This window comes from Crocodylus siamensis, chromosome 11, assembly GCF_052110815.1.
Source record: "Crocodylus siamensis isolate JL-2025a chromosome 11, ASM5211081v1, whole genome shotgun sequence".
In the NCBI taxonomy this organism is placed as follows: domain Eukaryota; kingdom Metazoa; phylum Chordata; order Crocodylia; family Crocodylidae; genus Crocodylus; species Crocodylus siamensis.
This window is the reverse complement of record NC_143405.1, coordinates 9,183,787-9,202,196: the sequence shown is the minus strand read 5'-3', so window position 1 is coordinate 9,202,196 and position 18,410 is coordinate 9,183,787. Positions and strand designations below refer to the sequence as shown.

The window sequence follows — 18,410 nt, the reverse complement described above, 5'->3', positions numbered from 1 at the left end:
TCCGTTATTCCTCTGGGCAGCCCACCTGCCGCTTCCCACCGCTCCTGCCCGACGTGCCTGCAAGTCCCTGCTCGGTCTGCTCCGGGAGCACCTCCCGCCCGGGCCCCGAGTCCGTCTGGACGCTGTTCCTTGGAGGCCAGCGGAGCTGCCCTCTTCCTGGGGCGCCAGCGCACAGCCGGGCCCCGCCGGGGGGGCGCCCGAAGTCCACGCGTCGTCCCTCCGAACCGACCGTCCCGTAGGAAGCGATGCTGTCCACGGGGGGCGGTTCCACTGGGAGCCAAAAGCACCCCAGCACGTGGTACTCCCTCAGTTGCAGATGAGTAATGCAGCTGCCTTCGCTGGTGACGTGTCGGGGGTGCGCGTGCACCCCCGGAGCGTGGCGGTGCACCCCTTGCCGCTGACACCCGCGGGTGCTCGCCGGGCCCCCCCAGCCTCCGGGGCCACACGGCATTCATGCATTTATACTGTAAATAGCAAGCATATCCATTTGGAAGGACTTCTCTGAGGTGACTTTGGACGTTTCGAAGGGCTCTTGGTTGGGCTTGTTGAAGGGGTCTCGGCTGCAGGGTTTCTGGAGTCGCGTCCGCTTTCTTAAAGGCAGTTTGGGCAGACGTTCTCCGGGGAGATGGGCGACGCAGCGAACGTGCTCGCTGGCGTGGCGTCAGATTGAGTCGAAACAGGGCGTCGATGTATAAACGTCGTGAGTGCTGTGCGTTCGTTGGAACTTAGCACGTCTTAGGTCGAGGGCTGCCTGCCTGATGAAATGCTACATCAGTTGCCCTTTATGAAATGTAATAAAAAAACATAACAATACAATTGTCCTAAAAAGTGAAAAGATTTCAAAGAGTTGAAGCAGAGGCTCAGGGACCTGCTGCCTTGCCCTAGGAGCCCCGTTGCTCCAGGCGTTTAAAACTGGATTGGACCTAATAGAAAATGTGCTGCAGGGAACAAGCCAGCACAGGCAAGTGCAGATCTTTTCTTTTGTTTGCTCGTGTGATTCTGTGAGTCGGCTTTTCTCTTAAAATTACTCTTAAATTAATAAGCCCCTGGAGCGTTTCCAGATTGCATTTTGTTAATGCTGATGAACCAAATTCTGCACCCCCATTTATCATGCAAATTCAAACCCACCTTAGATTTCCTGCAGAGAAGCTGCTGCCCTGTTTGGTGTGTGCAGCGCCCTGGGTTGTTTGCCGGGTGGAAGAATATTTTCCAAGGGATGTGGTGTAGCAATTATGCTGTGTCTGTTAGCCCCTCTATGACTCAGTTTTGGCATCTGTAGATCAGGGATAATCCCCATCGTACGCCAGAGTTACTGTCACTAAAAAAAATTGTGAGCCTTATGGGAAGGATGTTGTAGCAGCACAGAGCATTAGGGTTGTTACTAAATCGCCCTGTTATTGTTAAGATTTTATTTTCTTGGCCCAAATGTTCTATATTCAGTAAGGGGCAAATTCTGACTCGACTGAAGCCAAAAAGAGCTGTGCTATTGACTCTGATGGAACCCGCATTTGTCCCAAAGTGCTCTGTGGCTGTGAAGTTGGTGGTATTTATTTGTATATCACAGGTTATTTGTGTCGGCAACCTTGAATTACATCTAATGGTGGGGGGGGAAGTGTACATTTTGCTGCTGGCTTCTTATGAGCACTTCAACAAGAAGCAAGGAGCAGGTGTTTACAAATATTCCTCACTGAGAACTTCTTGTATAATCTGCAAAGGACGAGTGGCTTGCATTGCTGCACAGATTCTTCTCCTTTCCAGCCTGTATAACAGAACCTCCTGGCATCAGATGTGATTTTGCAGGGCCAGTAAATGTTGCAGGATGCATATTTAGCCACTGGATGGGAGACTTTGCTAATTAGTCATCTTGGCTACCAGTTGGCTGAGATCCCAATATAGATGTATAGAAACTCCTCCAGTACAGCTTTGGTGCATGGGTACCATTATGCCCTGGTTCTGCGGTTGGAAGCATGTAAGTAGATTCTTGAAAACACGTGAAGGATCTGGGCCTATGCAATGACGTTGCAACATGAGATGTCTCCAGATGGGTGCCAAAGGAACCCACGGGCCTTGTTCGCTCTGTGGATGAGAAATACTAGGTATGATTAATTATTACATTATCAACATTTTGAGCAACCATCAACTAAGAGCTTGGGAAACAGATTTGGGTTGGGGTTTTTTTGGATGGTCTAGTGCATAACAAAGATCTTTTTACACCTTGGAGAGAACACAGCTTTTAGCACAGAACAGCAACAACAGCCCAGAGGGAGGCAGAGTAAAGCTGAGGTCTGTGCAAGGACAAAGAATAGTTGCTAAAAGGGCTGCCAAGCTGTAGAAATCTTTGCAGCCCTGTCAAAGGCTGGAGCCGGGCTGCAAAACTGCTGCACTTGCATTCTGTACCTTGGCACTAGTATGCGGCATATATTCTCCAGCCTTTGCAAGAAGCAAGGAGCTATATTTCTATTCCTGTTATTATTTGCATCCAGTGGTAGCTGGAGGCACCAGTCAGGAAGTTGGGATGCACTGTGCTAGCTCTAGACCACAGGTGTACAGGACGGCCTGAGCATCTTTGCTTTGCAATAAACAAGTGACTAGACTTTGAGCTGTCATGTGGGTGCTGAACATGCCATTGGTTCCTACGTGGTCTGTGCCTCATCCCCTAGGCTGGAGTTAGCTAGTTTGATGATTGTCTCTTCTGGTAAAACAATAAGCTGTCAACTCCATCTGTAGTGTTCCCCATGACTTACTACAGCCGTGTTAACCTCCCTTCGTGGTCCATCCCCATCCTTTCTTAATCAGCCCAGAACCAGGATGTCAGGTGCTTGCCTTGCCAATGCTCTCCGCTGTCGGGTCGATGCCAGCAGGCTCCGCAGCACTCTGCGCCCAGCTCCTCGCTGTGTGCAATGCTGCCCTGGGTGTAGCCATGCCCTGTCCTACCCAGGCTGCTCCTGGGCTCCATTTGGGGGGGCCATCTGAGCGGCGGGGACCAAGGTGTGAATGCCCCATGTGGGGTCCAGCTCTGATGCATGCAGTGACCATCCTCTCTGCAGCCAGCACTGGTCGGGGGCTCCTGCCTGGGCCGCTCCGCTGCACCTTTCCATGTCTCCTGGCAGTCCGCGCAGGGGGTATGGGAACCTGTGGCCCGGGAGCTGGCCAGCTCCCTTCAGCCCAGCACCCACCACTTGCTGCCACGGGAGCTGCTGCCTACCCACGGGACCACCTGCACAGCTCGCTGCCGGGGCGTGGAGGGCACGGGGGCCCCCATCCTTTGCCTCTGCCTGCCCGCTGCCTCCTTCCCCCTCCAGGCCTGGCTCGTCCCTCTCTCCCCTCCCTGGCCCAGCCCCTGGCTCCTCCCACGCCGCCAAGCTGCAGCTCCCAGGCGCTGGCTGCCCTCCTCCCTCCGGCAGCAGGTAACTGGCCTCCCTCCCTGCCCCTCCATGCTGCTTCTGGGGCTGAGCCCCTTCCCCGGCCCCGGTGCTGGCCTCCCCGGCCCCTTCCCCAGGCGGAGCAGGCACGTTGGGGCCTAGCCAGGGGACCAAAGCCCCGGCCTTTCGTAGCCAGCCACCCAGGGAGCTGGTGGGGGGCATCCCTCCTTCCAGGGGCAGGGGCCCGTGGCTCCAGGGAGCAGCCAGGCAGCCAAGCCTGGGGGTCGGCTTCAGAGGGGCTGGGGAGAGAGCTGCTCTCGGTGTCCGCTGTGCTCCTCCAGGCACCCCACAATTAAGCACAGGGTGTCGGTGACTTGTCAAAGCACGTCCCTGCCTGGCGCAGGGGGAGAGGCGGTGGGGAGACGCCCCCTGCCTGGGATGGAGAGGCCGGGCTCTCTGGAGTGGCTGCGTGACTCGAGACAGGACTGATCTCGCTGGGGTAGGGGGCCCAGAGGCTTGCTCTGGTTGTTTGGGGGGGTTTCCAGGGTGTGCAGCCTACGGGGGCCCCTGTGTGACGGCGCTGCGTTCCCTGAAGGGGAGAGGCAGAAGAGGCATCACGGCAGGGTTGCAGAGGTTTGGGGGCTCGCTGCTACTCGGGGATGAGGCACAAGGGAGGGGTCAGGATGTTATCTCTGCTGGAGGTGCAGATCGGGGGAATTTGATGACAACAAGGGGTTGCTTTTGCATGCTCCACTGTCCCATGGGGAGGGTGTGTCCATGTCATCGGGTGGGAAGGGTCTTGGAGTGACAAAGCACTAACCCCAACTCTGAAAGCAAGCCTGGGAGCCCCCGCGGAGTCGCTACCTTGGCACAGGTATGATGCAGCCCCGGTTTCCTCGATTCTTGAGATTCCAGAGTTGCCAGAAGAAAGCCCTGGGACCTGAGTGTTTCCAGCACATGTAGGATTCCCCCCAAAACCTTGGTGCCTCCAGCAGTTAATTGTGTTGTTGATCTTTCCCATCTTGGCACTTAGCACTCTGAGCTGAGTCCCTTGGCAAGATAATAGGCTTTTATCTTAAAAGGTATGTTAAGAACCACAGTCATTAAATATTACTGATCAGTAAGTGGGAAACAAGAACACAGAAGCAGTGAGCTTGAAAGCTCAGCCTGTGAAGCAGGGGGTGGGGGGATGATGCAGCACCAGCTGTTGGGAAAATGATGAGTAATGCTTGCTGCTTCCACCAGGAAAGGCAACCGATTGCTTGGCTGGAACCCGCTGCCTGGGGTTTGTTACTGCTGGTATTTTGGTGCTTGGTGGTCCTTACTTGCTGCTAAACTCCTTCTTTGTCTTGTTTAGCAGAAATCCAGGAACTTGCATCCTCACCTAAACAACGATGAGCATCGGTGTCTAAGTAATGTCCTTTGATAATTATTATGGAATAATTGTTGAAGAAAGAACTGCACTGGCCTCAAAGTACAGGTATTAGAGTTTGCTGCGGGGTTCCTATACGTGTTATATCTACTGATTCAGCCTCTCTTCCAGTTGTGCACAGGATCACAAGTTAACCTTTCTCATGGCTAAAATTCTAGCTTATTTTTTTAACGCTGTACAACCAGGAGACGAGTGGCTTTTCTGGGCATATTATATTGAAAGAGTTGGGGGTGGGGGAGGGATTAAATGCCTAAAGCCACCGCAAGCCTGAGAGCTAAATGTGTGTGTGGCATTTTCAGTGACTTCAAAAAATAAATCGTGCTAAAAATGCTGCTTCCTTTATTTGTCCTCTTTACAGCACATATCTAGCTTTCCAGTTTGAGCAATTCTCTGGCCATAGGACCAGAAGCTGAAGAACAGCTGAGTTCTGATTCTGTTTCATCTCGGAAATTGACTTTTTTAATGTTGCCTTGAGGATTTCACTTAATATTTCTGGTGTCTGTTTCTCCATCTATAAAATGCAGATGGGTACATCTCCACAGTATTATCATCTTGTGGGTAATATGAGGATTAATTAGTTACTTCTTGTAACTCGTTTTCCAGATGAAACAGGCCAAATTTTTTTTCACAGATTTTTTTTTCCTCCAGGCAGGCGCTTGTTGCATAAGACACGCTAGGTTAATTTGTGCAAAAAGGTTTGCAATATGAGCCTGGTTTTGGCATAGATGCTATCAGCACATTGTTGGTTTTTAGCAAGAGGACAGAAATATGTGGTTGGGTGGGATCAACCACTGGCTTTGGCAGCAATTCCAGTTTTCAGTAGGTCAGAGTAGGATTGGTCATTGTGATATGTCCATGTACTGCTCTTCTGCAGGGCTTGCTGGGAAAGAGACCGGCTGGGGAAGACTTATTTTAAGGTAACTTCATTTCCCTTCATGCACCTTGTTTTAAACTTTGATAAGCAACAGGGAAGGTTTTGGCAAGGTTTCAATTAAGAAATTAATATTTTCTTAAGCAATGACTGACTGAGAACCTGTATGTTCCAGTTAAAGCCCTTAAGGCAGTCTCTCATAGGGGAAAAAAACAAAGACCTTTCCTTTATTTAATAATGGTTGCTAAACTCAGTTACAGTTTAACCATGTCCTAACTTGCTCAGTAGGCAGAACTGACCCCTTTCCTCAGCTGCACTAAAAAGCAAAGCATTAGAAACAAGTGGGAAGATCAAATTTTGAATTCTGCCGAAGATTTAATGTGTGTGTATACCTGCAAGTACATGAGCAGTCACATGGAGTTCAACGGGACTATTCACATGTACAAAGTTAAGCGCACGTAGTGTAATAGAAGCATAAAACTAGACTTAATTCTGTTTGTTTTAAAAATAGTTACCGTTTAAGCTGGCAAAGATTAAGAGCATGAAGCTGCTTTTAAAGCAATACCAGATTTAGTATGGGTGGGGGGGGTTTCCCAAGGGATAGAGGAAGAAAAATTAAGTAAGGAAAAATAACAAAGATCATAGAGAGATGATAGTATTTGGCATAGGTGTGTTCTGGGGACTAAAAACATGAAGCTGGACACTTGCAACTGAATAACTGATGCACAGATGTCCAAGTCAGATCCTGAAATTACTAGACTCTGGCTGCAATCACTGTATATTTCTCTTATTTGCAACAGCGTTTTACCCTTCCAGTTTCGCTGTGTTCCTCCAATATCTTAAGTTGCAAAGTTTGTTAGTAAAGGGTTTTTGTTTTTTTTTACAAGATACCCCTTTATTTCTTTCTTCTGCCAGTGCAGGTTGTTAGGGATGCTTTTCAGATGCTGAGATCATCCTCTGCTGAAGTGGCATAGCCCTTCATCTTCTCTTTCTTTGAAAAAGGCTTCAGAGCAGGTAACATTGGCAATGAAATCTGAAGTCCCTGCAGATGTTAGAAGCAGCAGGAAGCAATGAATGACCACAGCAAATTATTAAGCTTTGATGAGCTTGGACTTGCACTTTTTTATTGTATGGGCCTTTTACAGCTGGTTGGTCTCTAGCTAGTAATAATATTTTGGAGTCAGGTTCTGTACTGGTTGAATTACTCAACAGAGCTTCTTTTTAGAGCCCTGAATGTTTCCTTAAATTATTGCTTAGGAATCGCCTTGCTTTATCTTCCTGTGTTGCACTGTGTCTGTTTGAGCTACATCTGAGGGTTTCCAGTGTCTGTGATTTCAAATATGAATCGCCCCCAAAAATGGGTGAGTTTGCCCATAAATCGTACAGATGTGAAAGACTAAAAATGATCCTTTGTGTTCACCGTGCCTAATTTTATTGTCCTTGATGGAACGCAACTTGTCCCATGCTGTACAGTCTTTGAGAGTTGTGCACATTATATTCTTAGGCATACGCGTAACAGTAAATTCCTCACAGGTGCTGGTGGCTTCTGTTCTCTTGAAGGTGTATTACTGACATTATAGTTAACTGGAATGTAGTGAACAGCTAATAATTGGATTATCTTCAGCTAGGCAGAGCGCAGGTACTGTGCCAGCTTTTAGCCATGGTTATCCCATTGCACCTCAGTCCCGAGCTGCGGTGCTCTTTCCATTCTAATTCTAGTCAAAGCCTCCTGTAAAGAGATGAGACTCTCCTCTGCTTTTCTTGGTGCTTTTGTTCCTTTGACAACAGGTAACAGCTTAAAGATCTCCAGGCTTGGTTTTGCTTGTGACTTTCTGAGCCAAGGTATGAAACCTCACCTCTGAGGGAAGAAGTGGGGTCTAGTCCACCAACCCACTGTTGGCTTAATTAAAGGGAATGCATTTCTTACATGCATCTTGCATGTGATGTTTTCTAGTTGTATCATGCAGATTTGGAAGAGCCTCAGTGAGATTCTGTGTGTAGAATATGCATGTGCAGTAATGTGGGGATTTTACTTCTTTAGGATTCTGCGTCATCCAGCTATGCTGCGTGATCCAGACCAGCTGGGATTTTGAACCTTAAGAAGAGACTGCTCAGGGGCTCACTGCATTACTATTTTCCTTTGAGGTATGAACCAGATGGGTTTTGGCCAATTTTATTCTGGGGAGATGTTGTGGAAGAAAAACTACAGTCCTTGTGTGTGTTTATATCTGGCTATATATTCAAAATAATTATTAACTTTCTTTATATACTTCCTGCTCCCTCCCATTGCATCATTCACTTATCTCTGATATCATAATGCCACTGCTCGACAATGAGCTGTTCTGTGTTAGCCTGACTGCAGCACTGAACTGTTACCTGACATCAAGATTGTAGCAGGAACTGACACTTGGAGGTTTAGTTTCATCCCCAGGATACATTCGTATAGTCCCCTCCTTGTACTGGAACGTGTGAACAGTTTGGGATCCTTTTTACCCTATGTCGGGGGGGCTGTATAAATGCCTGCATAGATGTTGAGACTGCTGCCATATACTTTTGAGTCTCAGAGATGGATTTTAATATTCTCTAATATCTTAACATTGAAGTAGGTCATTTTGCTTTCTTGTCATCTTTACCATCAAGTCTGACATGTAACCAACCTGAGTCATCCTTCCAGCTTCTCCAATCTGTCTCCTCTGTAGGTGAGTCGTGGCAAGGATGGGGGATGCAAGGGATATCTGTCCTCACCTGGATTCGATAGGTGAGGTCACCAGGGATGACCTCCTGCTCAAATCCAAGGTAAAGAATACTTTGCTTGCCTTTTCCATGTAGGCACTGATGTGATGCAGAAAGGCTGCTTCTACCACGAGTATCTCTTGAGTATGCCTCCTAAAGAAGCCATCCGTACTCCATCACTGTAATGCTTAAGTCACATGAATAGATAGATGGAAGGGGATAGATGGAAGATGCTGGTGGAATCTGATATTGCTGCCATTCGGTAGCACTCAAAGCCATCTCTGCTGGTGGATTTCTGAATGCCTGGACGTTACTTAGGATCAGGCTCCTTAAATTAACTGTTGTTTTTTTTATATAAACACAGGGAACTTGCCAGTCTTGTGGAGCTGGGGGACCAAATCTCTGGGCTTGTCTTCAGGTAAAAAGGGCCTGTTTATCTTGTGTGGTGTGGGATAGGCCTTCTCATTTCTTTATATTTACTCTTTCCTAACAATGTACTGTATTTATTGATAACCCCTTGGATGTGAAATTGGGTCTGAGATCACAGTATCCTATATATAAAAAAAAAAAAAAAAGGTATAGAAACATGAGAGGAAAAGCAGCACTGTCAAGGTATCTGTCAGCTTTTAGTTACATCCCAGCAAAACAGAATCCACTGATCAAAATCTTGTCTGCTGCTCATCTTGGCTTGTTTTTTTACATCCCAGTGGGAATGAACACTGAATAGTGATAGTAACCACCATCTGTTTTTAAGCACCTAATGATTAACTGGATCGTGCTCTTGTGAGCAGCCATGAAGGAGATTTCCAAATGTGTGGAACCAGAAAAAATCAGTGCTGTTGTTGAAGGAGAGGAGCGAGGCAGAGGGGAATGGAAAAGAGCTTTCAGATAAGAGTGGGACTGTCATGTTGGACCAGGCCTGGTGCATCATCTAATTTACAGCCTGATCTGACCTGGTCCAAGCAGGCATAACTTAATCATCACTTCAAAATGTTCTTTGCAGTCATAGTCTTGGCTGTTTCTAATGGAGCTTCATCCTCCTGCAGGAGCTCAGATGTCAATCCTTGTCACTTGAAATAGTTAGTGCTAGAAGCTGCAGAGCCATACTCTCAGTGGTTTGTTACCCCTGGAGTGTGGAAGTGAGTCACAGGAAGTAATCAAGGGGGTCGCAAGTTATTATGATTAACTAAAGCAAGAAAATCTCGCATTCCCATTCCCTGATGGCACCTTCACAGCCAGATGCTCCATCAGCCCCTGAGAACACACAAGTAAATCATAGCGATTCTTGTTGAGTGAGAATAAAAATGATGGGAAAATGGATTGTGATGTTTTTGTTTCTCACTTTGAATGGGGGTCATTGTCAAGAGGTTGAGAAACAAGCTTGAGCTTGCATGTCTCACACATTGTGGACCAGACTTGATCAAGAATCATTCATGTGCTGTCACAAGTGCACCTGGCACATTTTGAACATAGAAGATGAGTTCCCTGCATACAACAACTTCTGATCTTTGGTGTCAGTGTCAGTGTGTCGATGCACAGGTACCAGTGCAGCCTTTTACTGTTGTTGTGCAAGGTGCAGGAAGAGCAAAACATCTTCTCTCCTTTCCCATCCACAAACACGCTGGAGGATTGCCCTGCATCCCTGTCTCACCTGTGAACAACTGCTTCCAGCATTTTTACAATTCCAATTAATTTGCTTCATGGTAACACCAAGACTCTGTTCTGCTGCGTCCTGGGTAGTTGCTGAGTAACAGTCAGTCCCTGACCTGAACAGCTCTTAACAGGATCAGTAGAACAAAGCTGACAGATGCTGTGCGAGGCTTTTCACTGCCATTCAGGAAGATCTAGCATTCCTTGAAGTATGAGGACTGATCAACTTTGCAGCTAGGAAGCTGTAGGGGTTAGTTATCCCTATAATGTATATGCCTATACATTTTGCAGTCTTTTTAAAATGAAAAATGAAAACAAGGAGTTTGAATTGGGGAAATGGTTGAAGAAAGAAATGATGAGATGAAGGCAGGGCTGGCTGGCCTCACTGGAGTCATGGATGTGGGCTTCATGGCATACCAAATAGTTTATTTTTACAACAGATTTTTAATGATGAATCCATAGATGTTTGGGCTCCCATCAGAGAGCAGCTCAAGGAAAATTAATCCCAGTTGCTTGGACAAGAGGTTTCAGGCATGAACAAAGCTAGTTTTCCAACTAATTCAGTTTCCTGTAATTTAATTTAGCAGGTCTGCAAAAGGGTCAGTACAGATACAGATCTGCTGGCTGGGGAAGGGGTCAGTGAACACCTCTTCATTTTGTGATGGATTTATCTTGCCACCCCTAGCTCATTCTCCCTCTTTTCTCTCCTCTCTCTCCCTAGGTTGGGTGTCCTTATGTTGGCTGTGGGGAGTCCTTTGCTGATCACAGCACCCTACATGCACAGGTGAGCCAGTCTCTATAATCCCCCCTCAGTTTTGTTAGGGGGACAAGTTTGGAGTTCTCAGTAATTAAACTCAAAGCTCAGACAACATTTCAGATAGTTACTGTGGTGCTTAGTTTCCAAAGTTCATGGCAATTACAAGTAAGCTTATGATTCTCATTTTTCTCTCCATTTTGGTATTTAGGCCAAAAAACACAACCTGACGGTGAACCTGACCACTTTCCGGGTGTGGTGTTACGCCTGTGAGAGAGAGGTATTCTTGGACCAGAGGCTGGCAACAAATGCTTCCTCCCCACCATCAAAGTTTAGTGAACAGGTGAGTCTTTGAGACCTTAAGTTGGGAGAGGGCTGATCAGTGGGATGGAGCACTTAGCAAGGGACTTGATCACTTCTGCAGATGACTAGTCGAGAAGTTTCCATCATTGTCCAGGCCTAATTGCAGTATGAACTTTCGTGCTGAAGGTGGCCACTTCCACTCAAAATGAAGAATCATCTTACGTTTACACTGTGCTTTCAATCCAGGGGGTTCCAGAGTACTTTCGAATCTGCTTATACATCTAATTGGTCTGGCTTTGGCCACTTCTGAAGGGAAATTACATCTGGAGTGAACTGCAAGAATTGATGCGTCTTTACTCGTATGATATTTCTCATCAAAGCTTTAAATACCATACTAAAAGCATGGGTGTAAGCATACTGACTACAGACATCATTGACTGTCACAGAGGCCACTCATGACATCTCTTGAAAGCAGTAAGGGTACTTCTTACCCTGGTTAACTATATTGTTGCAGGAAAACAGAGGGATGTGACTGGGATGTATTATCAGTTCCTTGGTTATTGGTGCCCTCTCCAAGGAGCTGGCTGAGTGGAAGTACAGAGACAGTGTGTCATCTTGTAAAGCAGACCTGCCATTAATGCCTCTTTTTTCTGTCTTTCATCCAGGATTCTCCGTTGCCTGCTCACCCTCTGAAGGCTGTTCCAATTGCAGTAGCTGACGAAGGAGAATCTGAATCGGAGGATGATGATCTGAAACCAAGAGGTAAATCATGCTGATGTGCGCAGTCACTTACAGATGCATCTCTGGAGTCTTTCTGACCCATATCTGGAGAACTTTGGTGGGCTCAGGAGGACTGGGATGCTTTGCTTATCTGTGAGGGACAGGCTGGGTTCCCATTCATTTTGTAAATGCACAATGTGATGGTTTTAAAAAGCACTGCTCCTTTCTGAGCGGTGTCTGTCTTGCATGTTCTTTAGGCCTTACGGGAATGAAGAACCTGGGGAACTCCTGCTACATGAATGCAGCACTTCAGGCCCTCTCTAACTGGTAGGCAACAGGACCAATCTGCAGTGATCCTTCCTTGAATACTCACTAAAATAGTGGCAATTCCCACTGGAGACCTCCTTCAGGAATTGTGTGTGTAGCTCAGATGCAGAGCAGAGAGAAGGAGAGAATTACAGTATGGTTAAGGCATAAAAACCTGTAGAGTAGGCAGCTAGGTCAGTCAGTGGACTTGCTGTGGGCATATTTTGTTAGGCAAGTGTTGGAAATAAGTCTTTGGTTTTACTGTGCTATTTAAAAAAACATGGATGCACATACACAGAGGCATTTATATTTTTCTTCCCAAGTAAGTGACCTTGACAACCAAGGAGGTGTTAGCTAGGTTAGTCTGATGTGAGGCACAAGGTAGGACAGGGTGCTACCTTAAAGATTAACCAGCTAGTCACTAAGGTGACTAACCAGTTAGTCTGTAATGGATTTATTACCTGAGATTAGCTAGTTAATTTTTAAAGGTGTCACCCTGCCCTACCTTCTTACCTTCATCTAAAGTGATCTTCAACATCCAATTTCCGTTGACTTAGTTCATTCTCTTTCATCCTGTAGCCCTCCTCTCACGCAGTTTTTTCTGGAGTGTGGTGGGCTGGTACGCACAGACAAGAAACCAGCACTATGCAAAAGCTACCAGAAACTGGTCTCTGAGGTGTGGCACAAGAAGCGGTGAGTGATGCCTCCCCAGTCCGAGGGGACGGTGTAGAGGCATTCATATTTCAGTTATGAATATAGTACCAGTAACTCAAGAAAACATTCAAACTTTGCTGATAACTTGAGATGGTGACGTGTAAGCCTGTGTTATAGTAACGTGTGTGATAGCTCTTGTCCCTTGTCTTGCCCTGCATATAATGATCAGTAAGTTTTATGTTGAGGAGCAGGATCCAGAAACCTCTGAAATTCATCATGCTGACGTCAACCAAAGAGTGCACATATCTAATTGGTGTTGAGTATTTAAGCATTACTTGCTAATAAGCAAAAAGGAAGGTATTGGGGCAGGGGGAGACACTGGCTTTAAGACTTGAGTTGTGGAGTAATGGGAGTGGTTTTTAGCAGTGGCCTGCATTTTCATCGTAATTCTTTTAACCGTCTCATCTTGTGGCACCCCAAGGTGGAAATAGCCATGCTGTTTGAGGTGGATAGGTCTGCCCAGGGAAGCCCTTGTCACTTGAGAGACTTTTAAAAGTCACTGTAACATGAGTGACTGTACTGTAGGGGGCTAAGCTGTTATTACTTACTGTCTCTTAATTCTCATGGCTTAGCTAACAGATAAACAACATAAATTCACAGTTTTTGCAGCTACAGAGTTGTACTTCTGTCCACTTTACCTGCTTATCACTCTGCATTTTGTTGCCTATCCACTCTCTTTTGCAAAATTCAGCTCTAGACCCAACTGGTGAACTAATACCTTGTTGGTTACATTTGAAACAGCCCAAGCTACGTGGTGCCAAGCAGCCTGTCTCATGGAATTAAACTGGTCAACCCCATGTTCCGCGGCTATGCTCAGCAGGTGGGTCATCCAACGTGTGTTTTAGTTGGTCAGCTTGGATGTTTGACTAGCACTCAACTGTACCCAAAGTTACCTGTTTACGTGTCTTTTTAAAGACTTTTGAGGTGTGATTGATTAGAAAGTGTACAACCAGAGGTGGCAGCAGATAACAGAGTTAAGATGCAAGTCTGGCAAATCAAAATATAGATTCAAAAAATACTGATTACAGAAAGGGCTCTTATTTTTATCCTTGATGCAAAGTGGGATTGCAGATTCATAGCTGCAAAGAAATAAAGTTGAAGGAGTGAAATGGGAGCATGTTATGATCTTATAAACTGTTCCCTCCATAATATAATATGCAAGACTTTGTAATTAGCTGTCAGGGCATCAGGTGGCTTTTGGCAGGTGCCTTTGAAACCCACATCAGCAAGTCTCCTTTTGCCTCTTTGCTTGTGCATAGGAGTCCTGTACATTGGCAGATTTGTCTATGTTTTCTGGTTCTTATCTCCGGTAATAATACTGGATTTTAATGTGGTGCTTAAGGGATTATTGTGAGATTAGCAATTGTGAAAATTACTTTCTCAGCATAGAGTTCGCTTTTCTTTGCAGTCCACTGTCTTTAATTATCTTTCTCCTGTATTTTCACCTCGTGTCAGTACTATTATTCCAACAGCCAAGGTAGTGGTCTAAATTATTCCAGAGCAGCTGTCCACTTTGACTATTCTGAGTCCTCCAGAAGCTCATGGGACAAGCAGAAGTTGAAACAATTCAGCTGCAAATTGGGACTCTAATCCTGAGGAATTAGAGCAGCCTGCTGTACAGACAGGATCCTTCTGCATATCTCCAAAGTGCCATCTGCTCAGCATAGTCAAGCCCCCTCATATTCTCCCTGTGGCTAACTTTTATGGGCAGTGGTAAACTAAATGAACCCTGTAGTAGTTCCTTTCTCTTTTTTTCCTCCTTGGATGAGCAGTGGATAAAGTGGAATTGCTCCTGGTTTTCAGGATACCCAAGAATTCCTACGCTGCCTGATGGACCAGCTTCATGAAGAGCTAAAGGAACCAATAGTTGCTGAGACAAGAGACTTAGACACAAACAACATAGATGACAAACGGGAGGGTGACCGCAGCCCTTCAGAGGATGAGTTCCTCTCCTGTGACTCCAGCAGTGACAGGGGTGAGGGAGATGGGCAAGGCAGGATGGGGGGCATGAACAGCTCCCTGGCAGAGACCGAACTGCTGATCCAGGACGAGGCTGGCAGAGGGATCTCTGAGAAAGAGAGGATGAAGGACAGGAAATTCTCTTGTGGACATCGGCGGACCAACTCGGAACAAGTGGATGAGGATGCAGATGTTGATACTACCATGATGCCAGTTGATGACAGAGCTTCCCCTGAGTCACTCTCCCCGCCCCGTCCTGCCAGCCCGTGTAGGACACCAGGTATGAATATAGCTTCTCTACTGCACCATGTAAGAAAACAGTGCCATCTGTCTATTCTGGGCCATGCGTACTGTGGGAATGCCAAACAGGCACGTTATGTACCATTTCTGTTCCTGGCTTCACAAATCTCTGCTGCTAGGATAGGTAAATTTCCTTCATCCCATCTTGTACCACTTCTATCATTGTGACTCATTTCTAGCACAACAGGGCAACTGAGGTTAACTGGGGATGCCTACAGCCAGTTCATGTAGTTGCACATTCTGTCTCAGATAATCCCCTGGAGTAATGCACTGTGCTAAGACTAAAGGGATGGCAGCTGCTTTTGCAGCATAGCTGGAATTTAAGGGGCTGTGTTCCAAGGTACAGTTAAGTTCTTCTTGCTGTCCTACACAGCTATAACTCCTCCTGAGGATGAGATAACCAACAGCCCTGTGAGGACCCTCACTGGGCCAGACTAAGAAATGCCCATAGACTCCTGTGGGATTATTTGTTTGATCCATCCAGATGAAACCAGTATGTTTTCAAGATGGTTGGGTGACTTAAACCTGCATTTCAGACCTTGATATTGGAAGCCTTTATCTATATCTGCTAACTGCAAGTAACTTCTTGTTTGGGAACAGAACTAGATGCGACTTATATCCCCTTTCTGTCTGACAGCTTGATTGTGAAAGACTTCATGCTAACATTCAGATATAGATGTTAGGTCAAGACTGATCTGGGACTAGTTGGGTATGTGCCACATGGAGTCTCCCTGCTGTGAACTCTTCCTTTCTTTCCCCCTGCAGAGCCAGACAATGATGCCTATGTGCGCTGCTCCTCTCGCCCCTGCAGTCCAGTTCACCAGGAGATGCATTCCAAACTGTCCAGCAGCCCCCCTCGCTCTAGTCCTGCAAGACTCGGACCCTCCTATGTGCTTAAGAAAGGTAGAGTGTGTGGGAAGTCATGCGTGGAGGCAGAGGGCGAAGTATGAAGGATGTGTGGAGAGTGAGGTGCAGAAGCCATCATGTTCTCTAGTAACCACAACAAGAAATGTAAGACTTTGTGTTGGTGCATTCTAAAATAGCACTAAGAAATGAGTGGTGTGAGTCTCATCACAACTAAGGATATAGGGCAGAATCCAGTCCAATCCAATCCACTTATCTCACCACCAGTTGTATAAGGCAGAGGTCAGTTTTCACCAATTAGCCCTGGTGAGTTCTTTCACCTGCTCAGGCTGTAAGGGCACTTAGTCTTCTAGGTCTTTTCACCTGGCGGTTGCCAGAACAAAACCTGTTTGGGGAGCTTATTTGACACTCAGGACATGGCTAAGGCAAGTCCTCTGCTCCTCTGCTGGTTGGGTGTTCATTGGTAATTTGCCTGCTCCAAGATGCTGATGATCTTTATCTTTCTGACCTGTCCACTCTGACTATCTGGTGCAGGCACATTGGAAGCTATTTACCTTCCCATGGAGAGATATGTTGCACTTCCATGATTCTGATCCATACCCAGTACACTGCTACTAAAAAATCACTGCCCGTGGTGTCCAATTTTCATAGTGGAACAAGCTTCCAAAAAAACAGTTTTTGACTGGCATTGCTTTATCATAAATGCAGTCAGTGGAGTTACGGAAGAGGCAGCCTAGGTAAGTAAACTCATCAGCAACAATCACTGCTGTTCCTTCTAGAGCAATGAAATTATCCAAGGTCAGATTGCTTTTCCTGACCTTTGTTTTTGATTTGTAAAGCTTAGAACAATACAGATTACTACTTTAGCTGTTCCAGGTAAAGAAGAGAAGAGACAGATATCATTAGCAAAGTCCAGGTCTCCAAACACTCTCTGCTTGAAGTTTCTATGCCTATACTTAGGACACAACAGCACTTATAATATATGCACCCATCAGAGTAAAGATGTAAATCACTTATATACAGGTCTTCATTTCCCCTATCCATTCTAGCAAAACGCTATATGACTCAGCAGAGTAAGGTACAGTATTCACATCTCTTCATGGGAAAGTGGAGACCTGTAAGCACTTGGCCTTTAGTCTCATTCTCATTCTTAACCACAGAGGTGCAGCAAGGGACTGCAGAGCTGCATTACCATGGAAGACTTCCTGATTGTTAACTGGGTGTCATCCAAACATACTGTGGGGTTAAATATCAGTCTGGTGGTGGGAACATTGGGAGGCTGCAAAATTGAGCCCTAGTACCTGCTGCTAAACCTGCCTCTTCATTCCAAGGAAGTCACAAAAGCAGATCTGTTGTCCTTTGCACAGTCCATGAATACAATGGCTTGTGCTTGCACCACCAGCCCTGCAGCTGTTCAATAATCTAATTCTTGCCAGGCTGCACTGACCTCAGCTGAGGGGTCAGTGCATGGGTGCAGATGTCTGAGCCCAATGAAAGCACTCTGTATAAGTCAAGCGGGGGGTGTTTTAAACAAAATGACTGTGTTCAGCCAGACCTTAGCTTCTGGGATTCAGACCCTAGTGGGTAATGCATGGGGAAGGACTGGATGTTTGCCAGAGGGAAAAGGACAAAATCAGCCGTGGAAGGAAAAAAAAAACCTGAAAAGCTTTGAAACAACTCTTATGGAGCTTGAAGAAGTGTTGGAAGGTACATGACTAGCTGGTGTCCTCCTGAAGGAGGATGGGGAATGGAAGACACCACCACCACCACCACCACCAGCACAGTTCCCTCTGGGAACCTGCTTATGTTTGAATTGCCTCGGATGGTTACGTTCCACCTCCTGGTACAGTCTGAAGCTGGGTTATTCTTAGTGTCAGCTTAAGATTGGCACCACTGACCTAGTCATGCAGGCTGCCTGTAAGCCTGTACAAATACACATTTGTCTTGTGAAAGACTTGCCCCTCACTTGATTGCATAGCTTTGTTGAGACTGTGCAAGAGAGCTGCCAGGTGATGAGGCTTTTGTGTGTCTTTTCAGCCCAGATGCAGGCTTCTGGGAAAAAGAAGAAAGAGCTTCGTTATCGTAGTGTTATTTCTGATATCTTTGATGGCTCCATTCTCAGCCTGGTGCAATGCCTCACCTGTGACAGAGTGAGTCTCTTGGCTGCCATTAATCAAATAATGAAACAGCAGGGTCTGTTTTCTTCAAACGCTGTACTTGGGGAAACAGAGATGTTCTTCCCAAATGCTCTGAAGTTGCTATGACTCTACTCAATTGATTATGAAACGTGCATAGAAATATTCTGGATCTATATTGGTTTACATGCAATACAGTGTCTTGGTCCAGTGTAAATAGGTCTCTTAGCAACATTACGTGTCTCCAACATTGGAGCTGGCCATAGCCAGATGTGAACAAGGTAGGGGATCAACGAAGGACAGGATT

General features: G+C 46.3%; 1 protein-coding gene across 6 annotated transcripts in view; it reads left to right on the top strand.

Moving 5' to 3' along the window:
- The window catches only part of USP20 (ubiquitin specific peptidase 20), a 29,537-nt gene that overhangs the window by 156 nt on the left and 10,971 nt on the right, over nucleotides 1-18,410 (top strand). For 2 of the 6 annotated variants that reach the window (XR_016438415.1, XM_090021077.1), the window contains exons 1-15: nucleotides 2-3,407; nucleotides 4,720-4,842; nucleotides 5,669-5,711; nucleotides 7,707-7,810; nucleotides 8,365-8,461; nucleotides 8,763-8,816; nucleotides 10,770-10,832; nucleotides 11,014-11,145; nucleotides 11,771-11,867; nucleotides 12,083-12,152; nucleotides 12,711-12,824; nucleotides 13,587-13,665; nucleotides 14,649-15,084; nucleotides 15,870-16,007; nucleotides 18,006-18,118. Coding sequence is in view for 5 of the 6 variants with exons in the window: in XM_090021077.1 (XP_089877203.1) it covers nucleotides 8,381-8,461; nucleotides 8,763-8,816; nucleotides 10,770-10,832; nucleotides 11,014-11,145; nucleotides 11,771-11,867; nucleotides 12,083-12,152; nucleotides 12,711-12,824; nucleotides 13,587-13,665; nucleotides 14,649-15,084; nucleotides 15,870-16,007; nucleotides 18,006-18,118 (1,377 nt within the window). In the remaining variant the exon portion in view is untranslated. Of the gene's footprint in view, nucleotide 1; nucleotides 3,408-4,719; nucleotides 4,843-5,668; nucleotides 5,712-7,706; nucleotides 7,811-8,364; nucleotides 8,462-8,762; nucleotides 8,817-10,769; nucleotides 10,833-11,013; nucleotides 11,146-11,770; nucleotides 11,868-12,082; nucleotides 12,153-12,710; nucleotides 12,825-13,586; nucleotides 13,666-14,648; nucleotides 15,085-15,869; nucleotides 16,008-18,005; nucleotides 18,119-18,410 lie in introns of those variants that run through there. The other 4 variants (XM_090021079.1, XM_090021080.1, XM_090021078.1 and 1 more) reach the window with 4 other exon arrangements.